At 40.6% G+C, this 22760-nt stretch overlaps 1 protein-coding gene across 2 annotated transcripts in view; it reads left to right on the top strand.

The window, feature by feature from the left end:
- The window catches only part of UNC5C (unc-5 netrin receptor C), a 326377-nt gene extending 306713 nt beyond the window's left edge, over positions 1-19664 (top strand). Inside the window, exons 13-16 of one of the 2 annotated variants that reach the window (XM_006910744.1) lie at positions 8563-8712; positions 10764-10928; positions 16965-17143; positions 17894-19664. In XM_006910744.1, the coding sequence (XP_006910806.1) occupies positions 8563-8712; positions 10764-10928; positions 16965-17143; positions 17894-18059 (660 nt within the window). In that variant the 3' untranslated portion in view covers positions 18060-19664. The remainder of the gene's footprint in view (positions 1-8562; positions 8713-10763; positions 10929-16964; positions 17144-17893) is intronic. The other variant, XM_006910743.2, reaches the window with a different exon arrangement.
- The last annotated feature ends 3096 nt before the right edge of the window (positions 19665-22760 follow it).

The raw sequence follows: 22760 nt of genomic DNA, 5'->3' as shown, positions 1-22760 counted from the left end.
GTTCAATTGCTTTCCTAACAATTTCTCTGAGTTTGATAAGCCTGAGGGCAAAAATGGTCGCCCGAAAGCTGTGTTTAGCCATTGGGAAGCACTGATGTAGAATTAGAATGCTAGGCAGTGACTGCTGTAGTAAATGTCAACACTGCTGGGAGACAAAGGAATTATTTTATACCTCTTTCAGGTGGGTTTCTTTTTGTGCATATGCTGGAAGAAGTGGTGGGAGCCATGTGCAAGTTGAGTTCACATAAAAAGATAAAGATGCTAAGAATTCCGAAAGTAGTTTAGAACCAATCCCACTTTCAGAAAGAGAGGTCACGCTATTGAAAAGATTGTGTTGGGTGTTATCACAGCTTTTCTCCTTCCTTTCTCATCAGGTGATTAAATTAAGAATATTGATGTTTTCACTCCAATCTTAATATAAATAGACCAGAAATTAATAGAGAACGAGGTTATATCTGGGGTACGTTTAACACTCCAGGAGAAACATACATCTACATGGAAATAAGTAATTTCTGTCCCGCTATGCTAATGGCACAATTTATGAGAATTCCCTTTCATAATATAGGGGTTTATTCTGAATTCTCAGATTCAGAACCTAAAAGAGAAGTTACTTGCATACAATCTGGGCAGTATGTTTATTGAGTTACTTGCATACAATCTGAGCAGTATGTTTATTGAATGCAATATAAACCAAGTAATATGTGTTAACATGAGCTGGCTTTCTTCATGTAGTCATTTGGCATGGAGAAGAGTCTTCTTTTCATTTATTCAGTTTTCACATACCCTAATCTAGGCTATAGTATGGTGTAGTAATGCTGTGAAGTATCATATTTTGTGAAAAAATAGGAGAAAATTAAAGTAACACTGAAAAATAAAGAAAGTAGGAAATCTGGTTAAGAATTGTGTGATACTCAGTGGTTAAGGGTGCTGACTCCTGCACAGTCAAAAATCCATGTATAACTTTTGACTCCTTAAAAACTTCATTTGTCCCTCAGTATCCACTGGAGATTGGTTCCAGGACACCAGCAGATACCTAAATCCACAGATGCTCAAGACCCTGATATAAAATGGTATAGATCAGTGCATGTAGTCAGTTCTCTACATCTATGGATTCCCAAAGAGGATTGAAAATAGTTTTCGATACACGAATTGGTTGAATTCAAGAATACACAGGGCTGACTGTGTATTTGTTGAAAAAAAAAACATTTATAAGTAGACCTGCACAATTCAAACCCATGTTGTTCAAGGGTTACCAATAAATTAATATATTCATACATATAACACATGTATTAGATATTATCAACAAAAAGTGTGTTAAAGGCTAAAACTGTTTTTCCTGATGAGTATATGGAAGGATGTGGTGTGATAGGAAACTTGTGTCAGGCTGGCTGACTCGATTGGTTCTACCACTCATTAGTTCTGTGATCCTGGTCATTGAACTTGCTTCTTTGGACAGTCATTTAGTTGGCATCAGGGACCCTTAGAAGATTCAAGAAGATCATAGTTATTAAATTTCCTGGCACAAAATAGGTACTTGATAATGTTAATTATCCTTAGATGGGAATTTAGATAATACTGGCATTTTGAAGATAATGACTCAATGAAAATATCAACTCTAATTGCAGTCTAAGTGAAGGGCGAGTTTCAGGTTTGGTAGCAGGCTAGTTGGTCAGCCATTTAGGGCAGGGATCTTTTGGGTGTCTCTAAATATACCCCATCTTTCTCACCTTCTCATAAGGTGATAGGGCCCTGGTCCTGTCACATATTTTAGAAATAACTTGCCACACTGAATTTATTATTTAAGAGAGAAAGAAAACAGAGAAAATAGAAGTTGTAGTGAGCAGAATAATAGCGCCCCCCAAAGATGTCTACACACAATGTTCAGAACCTGTGAATGTGTTACTTTACCTGGCAAAGGGACTTTGCAGAATTCTTCCCTAGAGCCTTCAGGAAAGGAAGGCAGCCCTATCAACACCTTGATTTTAGCTCAGAGTTAGGCTTCTCATCTGCAGAACTATAGGTTATAAGTTTTGCTGTTTAAAGTTTCTAAGTGTATGGTAATTTATTACTGAAGAAATAGAAAACTAATGCACAAGTTAAAAAAAAAAAACATGTTATGAGTGAAAAGAAATACAAGAAGATTTCAGAAGTTCTAGAACAACCTAAAAAATCCTATTCCTGATACGTAGATGTGAGAGATTATCTTTTCCTTAGAAGTGTGCCCAGAGGTGGACAAGTGACACAGCCACTTCCTTGAGTGTTACCCTTTGGCATTTTGCTTCAAAAGTGTCACAAACCACCCTGACTAAGCAGGCTGTAAGTGGCAGCTCAAACCAAGCATCCATGGCGGCGGCAGCTGTGGGAGCAGCAGGCAGAGCCCTAGAAACTGAGTGACTTGACGGGAAATGTTTGCACATGGTCATTGGAGTCCAGCCTTGTTATTATTAGGGATGAAGTATGGCAGACAAACTCACGGGGAGAGCAGAGCTCCCCAGCGTGAGCACGGGAAGAGAAAGTAGCACAGCCAGGCCAGATGCCAGCAGTGATGACCAGAGCCAGATGGGAGAGGCCGGCTGACAGTCAGATGTTCCCCACAGCCAGCTCTGCAGCCTGAGGCCTGAGGCCAGAGGAGGAGTTGGCTCATGGGGAGCTGAGAGCAATGTGGCTGAAAAGCTGGCAGGGAACAAGGGAGAAGGATGGCGCTCCCTCTGGCCTCTGCTTTGGAAGAGTACAGGCCCACAGCTGCGATAACGACAGTGGTGACAGCCTTAGTAGGAAAGAGAGAAATTTCTCATCCCCAAACGACAAGGGCAGGTTTCAACACAGAATGAAAGCATGAATAGGAGCAAAGCAAGCTCCATAAAATCTGATAGGAGATGTGATTTTTTTAAACACCAGTTAGCACAGCCCTTGAAGGTCAGTCATTTGAGATTTAACACGCGTGGCACATTGAATGCTTGCCAGTTTGTTCTTTGTGCCTCCAGAGCCCTGTGTCCATATGGCAGACACATGGGGAAGGTGGGCATAGGTCTTGACTGTACAACTCAGCCTTTGGTGCTTGGTCCAGCGCCCTAGACAGAGCGCGAGTGTGGGTCCCTCTCCACAGAGCAGTAGAGCCTGGCCAAACAAAAACCCCTTGGAGGGCAAGGCTGGCCGCTACTTCATTTACTGCCCTTTGTGCTCTCACCTGTGGGGAGTGATCTTAGTGGTTTCCCCACAATAACTGACTCTACCTGCTCAGGGTCCTGGCACCATCCCCAAGCTCCTTGGCAGCACTAAATACAGTCGATTCAAGGCTCTGTTTCTATCAAGAATAAAGAGTGCACAGACAAATCACATCCAGACAATACAGAGAAAGAAGCAAGACAAAATAAAACAAAGGAGTGATTTAACCTCCTCCAATGTTCTCTACCAGAAGAGATTTTAATGAGTTATATGAGATTTAAGTTTAATCGTTTGTATCTGGTCGATAAGATTTCTAATAAGAAAAGGAAAGGAGCAATAGGAGAGATGTCTGAGGGAAAACAAGACAGAGACAGAAAAGGAAGCTAAAGGCTAGATAACCCACAGATAGGATGTCACCTTTTGAGAAACTGGAAACTAAGACAAGTGCCCTGAGGAAGAAGAAGAAGGCACGATTCAGAGCAGCAGTGTGAGAGAGGAGGCAAGTTCTAGAGCAAGAGGAAGGTGATCAGAAGACAAGAGTGTGGAGAAAGAGCTGGGGTCCCAGCATCTCACATAATTCCCAGCGCGAAATCACTGCTTTGCACTCGGGCAGACACTGGTCATAGTCTTAAACACGTACTTCAGGCATCTCGCTGTATACAGCTCTGTCGCCTGGGGGCTCTCCTGTGCACCGTTTTTTGAGACTGAGACTTAAGGGAAATTTGCCCAGGCTGGAAAGAACTGGAGGAGGAAGAAGAACAAGAGCAGCAGTGGAGGCAGAGGCGGTCTCAACCCTGGCAGTAATGCAGATGCAGAGTGAAACATTCAGGGGCGAGGAAACCAGAGTGTAGGAGTTGTCCGGCTCCTCCCAATCGCCTTGCTCTGTCAGGGTTAATGAGAGACGAGCCTGTCATCTCAGAGCCTGGGAGAGCTCTGGGTCCAGGCCAGAGGGGCTCCCTTTGTATGCACAGGCCTTTAAAACAGCTTGGATTTATTGTGGCTCTTAAGTGACCCAGGCTAATGGCTTGGCATGGATAATGTCTTGGTTTAATTGGTTATTGTGAAAGCTGCTTGTTACTACTGTGGAATCCCTTGTCCCTGCCTTTCGAGCAATCCCTCACAGGTTCCCTAAATCAATACAGCCCCCACTCAGGGCCACGGAGAAGCCAGTGTTGGGGCAGACACTGCTCTGGGGAAGCAGTCATCTCACAGGATTGCACAGATCCCCACGGGCACCAGGCTCTGATGCATGGGGCCCTGCTCCTGGTGTCATGATGACTGGGGTTCTTGTGTGTGTTCCAGTGTAGCAATGGGCTACAGATACCTCTGTTGATAACCGACCCTCGAGAGAATCTTTTCAAGGTTAACTTAAAAGGATGGAAATGAAATTGACAAAGGAAGTCAGAAAGGCACCCCTTCTGTAAAAGCTGAACGAACTCATCAGAGCACCAGGTAGAGTCGCCCAGAGCCAAATAAGGTACTGAGGTGGGAGTGCTGCCAGGGGGAAGACAACCTTTGCAAAGGAAGGTGACATTTATATTTCTGAGAACAAAGAGCCTAGATGATCCTAATTCCTCTATGGCATTTCCTTCCAAGGTCACGATATTTTTCTTAAGTCTTCCTAAATCTTTTGACCTTAAATATATTTTGTTCCTGTTCTAAGGTGTGTGAAATATCCTAATTGTTGGGATCCAAAAGCAGCCTTTCAGGAAGCTGTCTCAGAGCTGAGCACACCATGTGGGGTTACGTGTTTATATGTTGGTCTCCCTGCCATGGGCCGTGAGTGGTTTGAAGCAAGGACAGGGACTTACTTGTCTGTGTGCCCAAGAGCCTGACATGTTCCTGGCAGAGCATTTGTGTTTCATTGATGCTGAATGAATGCTCCCAGGAAGATTAAGGAGAAAAAAGCATTTAACTGTGAAGTTATATCTTATTGATTCATACATTTATTATTTTTATGTTCTCTTATCTGTATCACCTGTATAATAACCAAAATGATTACATATAAAAGGAATTTTGAAAAATCAACCTTTTGAAATACAAGTTACAGTATTTGTAAAGGGGATCAACTATAAAGTACCTGAAATTTTACTTAAATCACACCAAAATGGAATAAAAGCCCGATTAGCCTGTCAGGTGGGCTTGCTTATTCTGTCTTCTGACACAAAATTTATATATGGGATTTGTTGTACGTGGAAAGTCATTTCCAACTCATGCATGGTTTTACATGATTTTAGTTGTCAGGAGTTGTTTTGTTGATTGATCGTAATATCTTTAATTTGCACTTTAATATTTTTAATTTGTGCTTTGGTTATCATCTTCTTTATTTTGTTGTTTCCTTTAAGTTGAACATCCTGAGTGTGATGATACTAGTTGCTACTTTTCCAGAAAAAAAAAACAGTTAAATTTCAGTTTGGTAAGGATTCTTCTAACTGAGTCATTACTTCTAGGCTGATTTCTCCCAAAGGTCCTAGTGAGAGGAGAGCTGCCCAAGTCACCAGTCTTCAAAATGAAGATACACACTCCAGGCCCAATGAATCTATAGGACAAAAAAAGAAAACATTAATTATTATGTTTGCCTTAGCTCGTGCTTTTAACTTTATATTTTATAATGTAATATGTTAATATACTAATGTATTATTATAGTTATATAATTTAGAAAGAAACATTCAAAATGCATGCACAGTTTTTTAACTGATAGGCACACTCAATCACATATGTTTAGAGACCTCTACTCGAAGGTTGGATGCATCCTGATGGGCAGTTTATCTTTTACCAGGGTTCATGTCCAATTGAAGGGGAGAAAAAAGTCAGGTTTCTCTCAGTTCTCCGCAGCTTTTGTGTCTTTCCTGGTTGGTGACAGGAAGAGGAGGTTAGGAATATGGAGAGAGTCTGTTCTCTGGCTCAATTGTCTAAAATGGCACTTTACTTGGGACTTTCTCTCAAAAAAGGGCCCAAACCAGCCCCGTCTCTTTCCCCACGAGGGAGAACTCTTTACTATGACTTGAGGTCAATGCCAAAGCCATTCATGAGCTGACTCCAACCTAGACTTTGCACTCAAATTTCTTGACTTCAAGGTCATGGCCAATAGACAATTTAAGTTTTTTTCCAATGATCCTCCCTGCCAAGAAAACTGACAATGCTTTTATATCCTCTGGCAATCTATGTTGATTGTGGGAATGGGGTGTGGATTATACATCGTTGGGTACAATTACCTCCCGGAATGCAATGCATCTTCTTTCAGACATCCCAGGGAGATAATTTGGACATAATGAAGATCTATAGTAATCAGATAATTACTATCGATTGCTCTTTAGACGTCTTGATGAGGTAATTAGGGTATACTGGAAAGAAGCTGGAATGGATTGATTGGCATGACTGTAATCTCAAAGATTTCTAATTGTGTTTCTTTTCTTCTAATGGCTTATAAACAAACATCATTTTAGCTTTAGAATTTGTCAGGTGCCAGGTTCACTGGGAACATCAGCTTTCTCTATTATGCTAACTAGACACTGAACATGAACATGATCAACATAAGCTCATTATGCCTTTCTGCTGAAGCAGAAGAAACTCCAATTAACCCTCACTTTTCTTATTCATCTTCATTTCCACATGGCCAGGTTCTTGTCCAGGAATGGAGTATGAAGTGTTGTGGGAGGGTGTTCCATGAAGAGCATGTGTGATTCTGGGTTAGGTGGATCTTTATGGCCTACTAGGGACCCTCAGAGCCTCCTGATCTGCAGGCACAACAGAACCAGAGCACAATGACACAACACATGTGTCCAGGTGGCCAACTGACTGGTTGGGGGCTAGCTGGCTGCTCAGGCTCCTGTCACAAGTAATAGCTACTCATCAGCCAGCAATGTTGAATACTCTCAACGTCAATATTCTCAAGCAGCTGGACCATGCTCGTCTCTCCGTCAACATGTTATTTTTGCCTCATCTCTTCCATTAGACACTAATTAGAGGAGTCCCTGCCTGAGACCACATTCCATATTATCCTATATTTCCTACACCTTATAGGACCTTTCAACAGCTTGCATTGTTCAGAACAGTGGCCTGACTCAGAGATGATGGATGCTGACAACTGATCACTAAAGAAGCAGCTTAAAATGAGCTGTTTACATCTAAGCAATGATGTTAGTGAGCTCTGCATTTACTGGACTGCAATCTGGTTCCATACTTACAGTCCTCCACTATGACCCTTCTGTACTTGGTACCCTGGTAGGTGTTCAATACATGTGTATGGAATGACCCGAATGATTGTCTGTGTTCTTGAACCCCATGCTTTTAGCTGAAATCTCACCAAAGATGAAAATTGTATTTTGCTCTTATAGTTTTATAAAATCCATTATTTTCTTGAACTCCTATTTTTTTAAAAAAAAAAAAGGTCACAAATTGTCTACATATTGAACCACTAAAACTTTTGGAGCATGAGAGGAGTCAAGTGTGTACAGGGATGGTTCAGACAGCAAAGGAGACCCAGGATATTTTATTCATTGATAACTTGTGGTTAGATGCTATTTGTATAATTGCAGCTGTATTTGGAAATGCTTCATTAACTCCGATTAACTGGCTTGAGAAATGGAAGTATATATAGAATTTGTCTTCTTTTACATCTTTGTAGTATAAATGAATTTACATAACAACTTTTTGCATCAGCCACAGTTTTTGAGAAATGAGGTGTTCTTTTTTAAATTTAATCTGAATAACTGTTTAGTTCAATATTTGGTGCTGAAAAAAACCTTCCTAATCTGCATCAGTATATTTTCTTCTAATAGAACATATAATGAGCATATTTTAATGTTTTAAAATTTTGGAATCATGCAATGGATAATTTTAAGCAAAATTTTATTCTTTTATGTCTATAGGTAAAGAAACTATGAAAATCTGAAAAAAAAATGACAAAAACACATTTGAAATTTTTATTCATTAGTTTGTTTTACCAAGTCTAAGACATGAGTTTGTTTTCTAGTTATTTGCCCCTTTCCCTAAAAGTTCACTGAAAATTTACTTACTTATCTGTTTATCTATATGTCCACCTATTTTTTCTTTCATCTGGATTTTTTCCCCATTTAGGGTTCTGATTGTTATTTTTCTGTATTTGATTAAATATTTTGCTTGTCTGTCAGGAATTGCAGACTGTACTAAATTTGCCTCACACCAGTGTGATGTAGATTGCTGAAGCATAGTTGGTGGTCAGTAGGATCCAGTTCCATACGAATTGGCAGGGGCTTTATTTGGAGGGTATCAAGGCTGCCGAAGTGTACGTCACATGTTGTACAAGTTAGCAGTGTCAGAGGAGGCACAATGAGGAAACATACCCGTTTGATGAGGGAACTGACGGAAGCAATACCATTCAGTAATTTGATTTACGTTTTGTGCATGTCATTGTAGGAAGTTTTGCAGCTTGAGAGACAGATGGGAGGACAGCTCCTAGAAGAACCTAAAGCCCTTCATTTCAAAGGCAGCACCCACAACCTGCGCCTGTCGATTCACGACATCGCCCATTCCCTCTGGAAGAGCAAATTGCTGGCTAAATATCAGGTAAGGTTCCTGAGCTGAACTAACAGCTTGGAGATTGTGCCACGAACAACGAAAATCATTTAGACATATGTTAATCTTACATCAGCCCTTGTTTCTCCAAAAACAGTTTGGGATTATTTAAGATTTTTGAAAAATACTCAACACATAGTTGAAGGAATGCTCTTTTCTTAATTCTCCTTCAAATAATTGTACAATAATTGTTTTATTTTTGACAAATAAGACTTCCAAGTTCATCATTTCAACTCATTTTCTGAGTAAATGTTCTATCGAATTGATGTTTAAAAGCCTCAAAATGCATTCATAGGAAAAAAATCTAAGAACATTGTTATCCCTCATGGCACAAATTAAGCTTCCACCTTGCTAGCTTTTACTTTGAAAACTTAGAAGGAACCCCAGTTTTGAAACTGAAATAACATGAAAAAATAAAACCTGGTTAGGATTTTATTAAATAACAGCATGAAAATACTGCTCCCAAGTCTCACTAAATGTACTTGTGGAAGCTCAGGACTCTCTAGGGGCTCCCACCTCCTTTTCCATCAGTCAGCCTGCGCTCTCAGGAGGCTGTGTGATGGGATCCCTAGCTTCATACCCAGTCCCAGGAAATGCAGACACACTTGGATAAGCTGTGAAGCCTTGTTTACATGCATGCAAATCCATCACACAGCCCAGCACTGCAGCTGGACTGTTTTCAATTTCCTGATATAACTCAAAGAACATACTAGGAGCAAAGGGAAGATTTTCCAGCTCTCTTCGTATTCTCATAGGTCTAGTACTCACACATAAATTGTGGGAAACAAACCTACTAATTTGCTAACAATCTCGAGCTTCCACAGAGGTTGCATTCCAGACTCTTCTAAATCACTCAGCACTTGACCGAGATATCCGGCTTTGAACTTTCTCATTTCAAATCTTTTCTTTTGCTTTCTTCTCCCTATTTTGCAGCTGCCATAAAAGTCCACAATTTTCCCCCTTTTATGAACAATTTCCTTTGTGCAATCATAATGGAAAAAACTATTTTTATAATAATGATAATTTTATATTAATTCAAGCTAAGCCTGGATGAATTCTTACCATCTGCCAGACACTCATGGACTTTGGTTTATCTCATCTAAACCTAGCCGGTCTATGACTTAGGATCTCTTTTACTTACTCTTTCACAGATGAGGAAACTGAGGTACACAGAAAGGTTAAGTAACTTGTCAAAACCATCAAGTAGGCGAAGGGAGAGTGTTCTAATTTGTATTGACTCCTGCTCTTAACTATTGTATTCACCCATTTTTTATGTATCAACCTTTTATTTCTTTCCTTTATTGACAAAAGATTCCAGGATGGGCTCTGTAAGGTGGTCTAGACTTTTAAAAAATGTATGTCTGTTAGAAGCTTGGTGCTTTTAAGCCCGAGACTTTTCTGTTGCAGCTAACCAAGTCTACGGTTACCGGCTGTAGTGTGTGTTGCCCTCCCCCGTCCTGTGCAGAGGGAGGGTACAGGCATGAAAAGGGACTGAATCAGTGCGTTATTCTTTAGAGCTTCTTTGCTTTTCCTCAGACTACCACGGCAGGGAAAACTTTTAATGATCAATGACCTGAGTGTGCAGGTTTTATTTTGAGAATTTTCGAAACAAAAAATCATTTACAATGTTTTTGTTTGTTTGTTTTGGGGGGTTTTTGTTTTGTTTTGTTTTGATTTGTTTTGTTTGTAAATGAGAGACAAGTGCCATACTGGTTAGGTATTGTTTTGTTTTGTTTTGTTTTGTTTTGTTTGTAAATAAGAGACAAGCGCCATACTGGTTAGGTGTAGATTCTAGAAGCTGACTCCCTGAGTTTAAATCTCAACTCTGCCATTTACTACTTGTGGGACTTTGGCTTATTTATTTAATATTTCTGGGCTTTTTCATCTGAAAGGGGTTTGGGATGTACTTATGGATAGACCTGTTGTAAGGATTAAATACGGTAATATATGTAATACCGAGAAGAGTACTTGGCAGTCCAGTGTCCGACAGTTACTTTTAATATTAGTCTCTCATTTGTGGTTAACACTTCTATATCCTTTAGGAAATTCCTTTTTACCATATTTGGAGTGGGTCTCAAAGAAACCTCCACTGCACATTCACTCTGGAAAGATTTAGCCTGAACACGGTCGAGCTGGTTTGCAAACTCTGTGTGCGACAGGTGGAAGGAGAAGGGCAGATCTTCCAGTTAAACTGCACCGTGTCAGAGGTAAGGAGCTCTTGTCTAGACATCTCAGAAATCAGGTGAGAGAAGGATCGTGGGAAAGAGAGAGAGTGTGGAGAATAAAGGTATCTCAATATAGGCCACATGGGGAGTCCTGAAAAGCTTTCTATAGGTCCTATTTGTTAACAGAAGACTTTTAATGAACACAGGGAGCTAGATACATAAAAGAATATAATGGGAATCCTTTTTGAAAAATAAGTTCTTCATTTTTTATGACGAATTTAAGGATCACGTTCCAATTTTTTACAACAGATCTGAATTCCAAGCATAAGATTCAAGTAACGTGAGCATGGAGTAACTTTTCCCAAAGCATCCTTTGATGTGCTACATGGCCGACTGCTCCACCTCTCCTCCCTGTCCCCTTCTTTCCTCAGGGAACTCGCCTGTGCCTAATCCTGTGCTGCTCAAAGGGGTGGAGGAAGTGAGACCAGCCTCTGACCTCACCCCTCCTTTTTGCTTCTCTTCCTTTTTCTCCTTGGTGAAAGGAGGAACCTCTTGGTCTCCTTTCTCATACATCATTCTCCAAATATAAGAAGATTGTCAGAGACAGGGGATGGAGGGCAGCAAAACGAGTGAAGGGGGTCAAAAGGTACAAACTTCCAGTTCTAAAATAATAGGTCCTGGAGATGTAATGTACAGCATTGGGACTATAACTAATAATATTGTATTGCATATTTGAAAGTTTCTGAGAGTAGATTTTAAAAGCCCTTATCACAAGAAAAGAATTGTAACTATATATGAGGACAGATGTTAACTAGACTTACTGCGGTGATCATTTCACAACCTATACAAATATTGAATCGTTATGTTGTACACCTGAAACTAATATAATATTACATGCCAGTTAGACCCCAATAAAAATAATAATTATGAAAATAAATGTCCTTTTCCCCGGGGTGGGAAATGTTCCAGAAATAGAAGTAAAATCTACAAATTTTTCCCCTAGTGGCCATCACTTTGCCTTTCTCTGCTGTGATCTTCACTCACTTCAGTTGGGCATTTTTATATGTTCCTATTACAGAAATAACCATGAGCACTGCTATTTAAAACCTCTCTGTACGGAAGGAGGGGGTGTGCATGAACTTATCGGGTACCTTGGACCCCAAGGCTACAATCTGAACAGTGAAAACCCTTCACGCTGTTGGAACAAAGGAAATAGAATAAGCAAATGGTCACAGGCCGTGTCTTCTGACGCCTTGAGGAGTTCAGCTCCATGCTGTTTGCTGAGCTGCAGATCACAGGATTGTCGTATTTTAAAACTACAGCGGGACAGCATGTGATTTAAAAGACTACTTCCACGCTGTCTCAAGCACAGTGACGAATGAAATGTCAGGGTGTTCAGTATGTCTCACTCCACATGTTGTATTTAAAGACTGTCTTCCTTAGCAAACCAAGAGGGGAAGCTTGTCAGCCCCATGACGCTTCATCCTTCTTTCCCACAGCCTGCCGAGGTGCGGTCATCATTTCCTCCTGTAGCTTCATGAGACTTTTGACTCATAAACAACTTTAGTCACAGATCCCGGTGACATTCATAAGGAATGATCTCGGTGTCAGGGTGCCATGGCAACCGCCAGGCCTTCCTGAGGCGCAGGCCCTATCTCCCAGGCACACAGCACCACCCCTGCTGGCTTCGGAGGGTGTTTTCACTTTCCGGGCCCAGCAGGTCCACAAAGTTCAATAACCACCCAGCTCCAGTGACAACAAAGGCTGTGGAATTTTGGAGGGGGTGAGGAGGTCTGCTCCTTTGATGCCTGCTTTCTGTTCAGCTGAATGTTTGCTGTGTGATGAAAAGGTGGATCAGATGCGGGCGAGAATGAAAGAGCGCTGTTGCGGGCTCTTCCCTGCTCGGTCCGCCGCCCCCTCATTGAGAAGAGACAGCTTTGCGTAGTATAATCACAATTTAAGGACTTTCATTCTTGTGCCAACATAGAGATGATTTCTCTTGCAACTTGGTGGCAGTCAGCTCAGAGAGGCCATCCCTTCAGTCTTGTCAGAGGCCTTTGCCCATGTGTGATGACAGACAAGTACCTTTAACAGAGGGAGGGGCAGAAATGACTGGAGTCAGATGACTTCGGGGATTAAGGGGCACTCTGCTGCTTTTACTTCTGGGTCACTGAGTCCCATCATTGTTGTTAGCATTTGAATGTGATGCATGTGGCCCACAGAGGGGGAAAGTGGAGGGCTGGGTTCTGATGTTGGGGAGGGAGGCTCAGCTCTGAACACTTGGCTCTGGAGAGCCCCAAGACCCAGATCCTCATCAAAAGCTCTGAGGAGGGGTACACTGTGACTGACAACCTATAATGAAACAGAGAAAAGGCTCCATTTGTGCTGTCTTTCTTCGGCATAGGGCTCCTTCTTAGGTCACCGGGCAAGCTGGCGGGTGGGCTGGGGTGGCAGTTCCAATGTCCTGTCTCCTAAGAACGAGCTGGCTTGTCAAGAATGTGCTGTTCCCCCTCCCGCCAGCCACCCACCTCCCAAGGCACTCACCAGCAGTCATTTATAAAGTAACATGGCCCTTGCCCTCTCTAGTCAGACGAGGACCTGTTGCCCCCAGGGAGACCAGGCTGTGCTTGACGTAGACCATGGCAATGTCACGAGCCAGCCAATTGTTCCTTTCTGGGTGCCTCAGCCAGAGATTCCTTAACTAGAAACAAAGCCTTGAGTCCCCACAGAGAAGCAGTTTAAGAATAAAAATGTCTGATAAGTATAGGCATGAATGAATCTCAGAATAGAAACGATATTAAAAGTTTTTTATTTTTTTATTTTTTTTTAGAGGGATGGTGGAGTAATAATGGGAAAACTACTCATCACCACCAAGAGAAAAAAATGGTGTAGAGAAAGTAACTTATCACCTCTTCAGGCCTTCTGTTTAGTTTTAGCTATAGACAAAGACTTTATAACCCCTGATAATTATTGACACATGACAATATGGTGTACACAAATAATAATATTAAAAATGTATTAAGTAACATCACTCTGCTATAGCCATCCCATCTATTGACCTCTTCAGTTTTCTATAATCTGTTCAAAATGACCACTGGGAAAATCTAGTTTTTCTAATTGAGTCAGAATATGGGAGTGGATTGTTGATTCTACTGTAGAGTGAGTACTGAAAATCTGTGCCATCACATATAGCAGCTGTTGGTTAATGGTGAAAAATCATATGTTTAACTAAGGGACTCATAACATCAAAGACAGATGGTACCAATATCATAAACAATTATTGTAATAAGCAGTCTGTGAGAGTAAACTCTACTTACTTCTACCTGGAAGTAAAGGAAGAACTAACAGCAACTCAAATTACTACATGAAATTTAAATGTAAATGTAGAAGTATATTTTTCTTTTACCTCCAAGGCTACTGTCATCCATCTGATAAGAGAGATAAGACATTATGCCTTATTGAGCTTGTTTCATCCACACAGAGGTAAACAGGCACAGTAGCCAGGGCTGGAGAGCCAGCGCTGGAAGGCCTACGTGAAGTGGTGGTGGTTCTATATTCATTAGAAGGATGACAACATGCACATGCGAGCAGACCTTCCTGAGAGAGAGGCTTTCCTACCTTTACTTGGTCTATACTTTCAGGATTTAGCAGTGAGAAGAGCCATACTTGTAGCTACATTTCATTGGAAGAAAGGCCAACACACTAACACTTCTGTTAGAAACTGATTTCAGCCCCTTTTGTACTAGGAAAATATTTTCTCTCATTTCAACAAGTATGAATTGAGTAGCTTCCATGTGCTGAGTATCACAGGGATTCTGAGGAGGATAAAGATATTCTCATCTCCAAGAAATTTGGGAAATCAGAGGAAGTAACTCATAAACATAACCAATATGCATAGGGCGGACTACAAGGACTGCAGAAATGCTGTAGAAGGTCCTCGGGTTGATGGCTTTGGGTAGGTTTCCTCAAGGGAGGCTCAGGGGACATGCTTTCGGTCCAGACTGAGGGGTTTGCCTGACAGAGATTAAGAGAAAGCGCAAAGGGACACTCAGAGGTCGATCTGGAAAAAACAGCGAGTGGTTTGTTCTGACGAGAGTTTGATGTTGAGGCAACCTGAGAAAGACAAGGGTTCGGTCGTCAGGTGGTGGGAGCACGTGAATGTGAGGCCCCTACATCATGTCAGGCCTGGCTCTGCACTTTGCAAGCCTCATACCAGCCAACAAGGCAGATGGTGCAGATATCCCTCACTGCTGGATTAAACATTGGGGTTCCATGTGGTAGGAGGGGCATTTAGCGCTTCTTAATAAGAGAGAAGGAAGAGAAACATCAGCCTGGCACTTTGGGAAGATCGGTGTGGCAGACGGGGATGGATCACATGTAAGCGAGAGTGAGTTACTGTGTCTGACAGCAAGAAAAATCTCTGGGGACAGCACTTCACAAAGCAGACTCCTCCTTGTGTGAACTTAACCACCACTGCCAGCAAGGGACAATCAGGGTGAGGTTGCATGTGGGGGACTTGGTGGGTTTCCTTCTAGACACGATTGTTATTGTCCTGACAAGTGGGACCTCAACGTGGGTGATGACACTTACTTGTGGAAATACCATGTGATTTCTCTTAGCCTCTACCTCCCCAACCCATATGTGCATCGCTTAATGCCTAACATAAGCATTAGGCACTTGGGTTCAGACATTCCCAACATAAATCCATTGATAAATGCCAACAAGTACTCTCCAATAACATTTTTAGGCCCCTTTGTTGAAGCCCTATGCCCTGGAGGTCAGGAACCCTCACTCTTCATGGTCCCTTGAGAGGAGCTCTGTGTGTCAGATACGAGGAAAGACCTGCTGGTCGTGTCCTCATTCAGGGATTCTAACTTCCTTTTTTGCTTCTGTGTTTTATGCTAGTCTTTTAAATCTTCTCATGCGCTGCTTGAGTTAACACAAAGGAGCAAATGGAATCCTGGGAGTTTCCATTTGCCAAGCTTTGAGATTTGAGGCCATATACTATGATGGCAGCCAACACCACTGTGGGTATTATGCAAAAATTCCTTTAGTTCTAACATGCCATCTGAGCCCCCAGATAGGCCCTGTGCAGTGGGATTACACAAGCCTACCAATGAGGATTGGCTGTATTGTGGAACCCATTGTCAGTCAACAATGGGACACAGACAGCAGTAACCCCCACAGTGCAGGAACAGCAAGGTTTGGGGGCTCTGGGCAGTGGTGGCACTGCCTGTGCTGAGCACTCTGCAAGACACCAGAGACCCCTTGGTGGCTGAAACTGTGTGTGGCTAATTTATCCTCTAGCAACTAATTATGTACACCAAGGAGTTACCTGCTTTAAAGAGAGAAAGAGAGGTGACATTTAAAGTGGATTAAGCAGATTTTCTGTTATTTTTTAATAGTTCCCAGGCAACATTTGCTTTTGCCTTCCAACAGCAGAAGATTAGAAAATGATTAGAGTTTCTCCTGCAGATGAAATTCAGATTTTGCATTTGTGCTGTTTTATGAGCTGAAACTATTTTAAGAGCCAATTTATGGTTTTCTCTACTAAAATTAGATTTAAAAAAATAAGGGTGTACAGCAATTGAAGGATGCCATTAGCAGCTTACCCTAAGGCAATATACTGTGTTCACGGTTTTCTTTAAAAAAATTAGTCTTAATTTGATATCATTTAGAGGAGAGCTGTGTTACATTTCATTCAACAAAGGCAGAACCAAGCCATCTTCTGCAGAGGTTAGTGCAAGAATTTACTTGGGCATCTGCCTATGGCATTCCCCTTAGGGTCAGAGAGTTTCTAGAGGCTTTGAACTTTCAGCCTTCTGATCTCAGATCTGTTCAAGATCTGTTCACCCATAAATCCAAGGCTATGCAAAGTCAGCTCAAAATGTACCTCTTGTTTTCAGCCAGGTTACAGATAGCTAATCACAACTTTCAGCCAGGAAGAACCCATTCTTACTAGGAAGAATAATAGCACCCATTCTCTTCTTGTCGCTCAAAGCAAGGCATTATGGTGATTGGTTCAATAGGGATTGCTTTTATCTTCAGAAATAATGTTGTGCTGTGCCTGAACTACAGGAACCAACTGGCATCGATCTGCCTCTGCTGGATCCAGCGAGCACCATCACCACTATGACAGGACCCAGTGCTTTCAGCATCCCTCCCCCTATCCGGCAGAAGCTCTGTAGCAGCCTGGACGCCCCACAGACCAGAGGTCATGACTGGAGGATGCTGGCCCATAAGCTAAACCTGGACAGGTGGGTATGGCTAGGCTCCAGGACTAGTTTCTGTTAGACATAGGGCTCCAAGCTGATAACTCCTAAACATAAGACAGCATTTATCTTTTTCCCATCCATATATCTATTTATTTTTCATTCTGCAAACATGTGTTAAGCTTCTTCTTTGTTTCTTGCACCGTGGGCTTGCAAACACATTGCTCAGAGACATTCTGGGCTTATCTGACATTTATAAGTATTCAGTTTTCTTATCCACTTGCAAACCTGATTGGCTAAATCCCCCTAAGTAATATATCGATTCGCTAAAGTAATTATTGTTCCCCATCTCCTGTTGAGCCAGACCTAATGCTGGATGGGTCATTAATATGCAAAATACATCGCTGATATTCAGTTATAAAGAGACCTCAGGAGCCTCTTCTTTGTAAATGTTGCTATCACTACCAAGCAAAAGACATGTCATGGCCTGTCAAAGATGATCAGAGCCTGGGCTAGAAAGAAAACATGTCTTTTGATTTCCTGTTTAGGATATGGACCATACACATCTTGTCTGTTAAATTATCTTACTCAGAGTTGAGGTTAACAAAGGTAAACATCACGTCTCCTGTCTGGGACTGATCTAATTAAGTATGGGCTACTTATATAGGATGGCTCACTGTAAACCAGTTTCTAAAGTAGGGCTTGGATATCTAAAAGGCAAATGGAGAGAAAACTAAAGAGAAAATAAATCTATATACCATACTCTTCAGCACATTTTCCCATTCCCAATGACAGGTACTTGAATTACTTTGCCACCAAATCGAGCCCAACTGGCGTAATCCTGGATCTTTGGGAAGCACAGAACTTCCCGGATGGAAACCTGAGCATGCTGGCAGCTGTCTTGGAAGAAATGGGAAGACATGAAACAGTAGTGTCTTTAGCAGCAGAAGGACAGTATTGACCCGTGCTGGGACTGACAACGAAGGACAGAATGCACAGGGCGTCTGTGGCCGTCCAGGGGATCACAGCTGAGGAGGAAATCAGACTAGACCAATGAGCCTCACAGGCAAGATGGCAGCGGGGGAGAGAAGGAAAACAGACACAACTACCAATATACATGCCCACTTTACTTGGACATCATCACAGGAGTTAAGAACAATTGTATACACTTGTACCTTGAATTTAGAAACCAACCTAATTTTCCTCTTTGTTGGGCTGTATGCTGTGTGGTACAGGATCTTACAGTTTCCTAGGAAACGCTTTTTATTGCTATCCAGATATATGGATAAACTTTCTTAACAAACCCAATTTCTACAAACGTTGTTTACATCGCATTGGACAGGGATGCAGACGCTGTCCATGGCTCGTTCTATTTTTGTTTAAATCATTTGAAGTTGAAGCTGTGGATGGTTTGTTGTGTCTATTTCAGATTAGTAATTTACAGAGAAATCACAGACTTTTGCTACGAATCATGTGCATCGAGAGTCCTCCCATCAGTGTTCTGTTTTTAGAACTGTAGAACCAGTGTTACTGTTTGTATCAGGGAAGTGGAGAATCTAAGTGTAAAGGAGAAATAACTAAGACTCTTTATTCCTTGAGGACACCCATCCAGTGTCCTCTGGGAATACAGCTGTAGCATTGCAGGAAAGACAGTGATTCATGTTCGACCACACAAACGAGCATTTCTTCACTACATGTGTTTGTAATATGCAGTTCCAAGTGTTTTTTTTTTAAACCATTATTATCATCATCATTATTATCGATGAGTATTTACAAGTATTCTAGTAAAAAAGATTTTCTTTTAACTTCTGTTTTTGTTAGCAGTACTGTTAGTACTTAGGTATTGACTAGACCTGTCTCACCTTCTCCCATAATGGGGTGGGCGTGGTCACCAGTTTAATTAAACAGGCATTTCTTCTTGAGCTTTCATCTTTCCCTCACCGTTCTGCTCCAGAAAGGTAGTAAATGCTTACTGGCTTTGTCAATCTGTTCTTTCAGCCTGCTCAGGCAGGGTCTTTCTCCTCTGAGTCTTGTTATGAGAAGTGTTCTCTATTCAAGTTCACTTAATATTGGAGTCACATGGCCCCACAGTGACTCCCCTCAGTACTCTGTATAGACGCAGTATGGTTGGAGGAACAGTCTGAGCTGGAAATCAGGAAACCAGTTCTCATTTTGGGTTTGTCATTGTCTAACTGTGCTACCTTGGGAAAGTCATTTAATCTCACCAGCCCTCAGAAGGGGTGGGATTAAAATGCTAAAATGCTAGACTTCCACTCCAGTCTCATCCATCAGTGTGAAGACCACAATGGACTCTGAGCTGGATCATTTAAAGATCCATAAAAGCGAGTCTTTTGCCCAGGCCACATTATGCCTTTCAAATAGTTCCGAGTCAGAAGGCAATTATTCTAACCTGTAACATATTTTTTATGCTTTCAAGTTTTGTCTTTGTGTCATTGCTTTATGCTGTTCACCAAGAGATAGAATCCCTTTATCATCACTTTCTTTTCTCTCTTGGGACCACTTGCCTTCCCTGGTTAGTTGCAAATTATATTCTATTATTGTCTGGTCAAAATTTTTTAAATTAAAAAAAATTTTAAGTGAAAAATAGTTAATCAACAGACTACTTTGTGTAAACTATGATATTTCTTTAAAATCACCACAGGCTCTTTGTTTTAACAGGGACTCAAATCATTCAGCAGGTAGAAAATAGTTAACAGCCCAGTAGCCAAACCAAGATAGAAAAACAAGGACACATGTGTATGAATCAAAACCTTCGAAACACAGCTATGATTTACTTTTGGGCTAAAGGTATCCAGGTTGCCGAGTGAACTATAATTAGAAATAATTTCATATATTTTCTCCTTTATTTCCACATATAGTTCTTCTTTTATTTTGGTGACTTCTTGATATTTCCATACTTCTCTATCTTCATCATTGAGAAGATATTGATACCATAATATGGAGCCTTTTCTTTAATGCCTTTTATTTATTTTCTGTTTTAAGCACTTATTCTCTAATCTATCTCTCTCAGGCCATCCTCTGTACCATATATAAAAATATGTGACACTTATTTGAAAGGGAAAGATTGCACTAATAAACAAGTTCAGTGGATAATGTTTGCACCAATTCATATTTGACCAAAAGATAATAAAATTGCATTCTACATTTTTTAAAAAAAAATTAAATAGACCCTTTAAAAAAAAAAAAGAAGAGAGAGGTATTGTCCATTCCTGCATCTTGAAATAACTTCTCAAGATTGCTCACCATTATTGGTTGTCATCTGTGGAAATCAAGAATTAGAAATCTGAAGGATGCTGAAGGAACTTCCATGCCTAGTGAAAAGTAGAGAGGAGCAAATATGTAGCTATCCAGATAAATCAATTAAAAACTTGAACTAGAAAAAAGTCACTAAAAAGTCATCAAGTCAGAAATATTGAACACAGCAGGAGCTATGTTATCAAAGCCATCGACAGCCTTTGGGGTTCACTTCAGATACTTTGTATTTTTTTGGTTCAACATTCCAGTACCAGAAATGGGAAGAGTGGTTCATTCCTTATAAGCAAGGTACCTACATGTCATAGAACCTCTTTATGCTCCCTATCAAGTGAAAGGCAACTTCCGTACATAGAACACATCACTTAGGTCAAATAATTTTCACTGTGAATTCTGATTTCCTTCTTCTTTGGAATAAAGTAATAGCTGTTAGATTGCTCTTGAACTTTGAAGGTCCATACTCAACAGTTCATGTCATAGGGAGCCACTTTATCAGCCATTCTATGTGACACATCCTGCCTTTCATTCCCAGGGCTTCTGTATAGTTTATGAGGAAATACAGACTTCATTTAGAAGCGAAACCTATTACTTGTGCATGGTGCCATCTAGCGTATAGGTAGGTGTATAACACAATCTACCCTGAGTTTAATATAAAAACTCACTAAAGGTTTGGCAAAGGGAATGAATACCCACAGAGTCAACAGGACCTTTATGACAAATAGATATGGGAAAATTTTCACTTCAAATAAGTTTTATCCTCACATTTTTTTTCACTTAAATTACCCATATCAAAAATTGCATGTTATTACGAGCCCAGTATGTCATCAACTGATTCATACATGACACGCCTCAAGTTGGTTTTTGGTAATAGAAATAATAGAAATACATAAAAATCTGTATAAAAAAGTCTTGAAAGAGTTATCATCTTTAACATGTGTATTTTTCGTTGATCTTTATATGTTTTAAATCTCCTTATTATGGGTTCTCTCATACTTATTTTTGGAAATGTAAGAAGCATCCACTTGGAAAGAAATAATTTTTATATATGCGAATGAGAATACTATGTCTAAGGAAGTGAAAATCGTGCTTGTTAATCAAGGAGAAGAAAGAAAAGCTTCCCTTCTTCTGAATTTGGGGAACTAAAGGCAGAGGTTTCATTCTGTTTTCATTTTCTTCTCACCACACTCATTCAGATTTCCTTAAAATGATCTGGAAGGAATAGAAGTTGGATTCAGAATTGATAACTGGGCATAAGGTGATGTCAAGTGTGTAAGACCAAGGTCCTCACAACTAACAGCCTTTTCACATACAGCATGAATATCAACATGGATACCCAGTTACATAGAAAAACCCGTCCACACATAAGCAGTGTAAGCTCTTTCAAGTCAGGGTGATATTTTGGGTGAGGTGCCCAATATTAAACTTCATAATAATTAGCCATTTTCATATATACTATTATTTTGTAGATTTTAATCTCACAACTTTCAAATAGAACCATTCTTTAGGAAGCCTGAGTTCAGGACACTGGAAACAACACATTCAATAATATTTCTGAAAGTTACTTGTCCTATAAGATTTCTAAAGGTAAGCATTCAGATAGTAGAATCAAGACATTTTACTTCTTCTGGAAAGGAGCAGACAAGGCTCTTGTCTTAAGCACCCTTAGGTGTGTCTCTGTCAGGGACACAGCAGCTCTTACTCCTCTCTCATCAGTGTATGGGGAAGGGAGCCAGTGAAGTGATCAGTCTCCCCAGAATTCACCAGCCTTTGCAACTATAAGGTCTGCCCCCATGGGATCAAGCAAATAAAAAACATGTAAAGACCTGTAAGAGAGGGTAAAGAAAGTAGAAAAAGTTTACTTGTCAAATTTTCAGGCTTCAGGTTCAATGTGAGCTTTAGCTTTTGCCAAGTGGTTGCTGCGGACAGTTATCAGCATAAATCCAAGGCTGATGAGAGAAAGAACCACCATGGAAACAGCTGAAATGAAATTAGATTTTATCCATCTTCTTTAAGAACAGAGGAGCTTTTGTGAATCATAATGTCTTCGCTCAAAGTCAGTTATTTACAAAGGTGGTAATGGTTGATGAGCATTAGAATTTATAGATCGAATAAGGAAAATATTTTTATTATTGATTATCTCAAGGTAATAAAACATTTTTTTTTTTAACCTTTCGAGTGCCTCGTAGGACCAACTATTACACTTTGGGGTTTTTTTGTTTTTGTTTTTTTTTTTTATTCTTTTTCTTTACCTTTACTGAGCTAATGTTGACTGAAATTCTTAGAACTTTGCTTCTGTGCAATGACGTGCTGTTTCTCTACCCTAAGAAATCTATTTGTATAATCTCTGGCTGTAACGATCACTTTGAAAGATTTCTCTTGTATCTCTGAA

Source organism: Pteropus alecto, unplaced genomic scaffold (assembly GCF_000325575.1).
Source record: "Pteropus alecto unplaced genomic scaffold, ASM32557v1 scaffold63, whole genome shotgun sequence".
NCBI classification, from domain to species: domain Eukaryota; kingdom Metazoa; phylum Chordata; class Mammalia; order Chiroptera; family Pteropodidae; genus Pteropus; species Pteropus alecto.
This window is presented reverse-complemented; position numbering and strand designations above follow the sequence as displayed.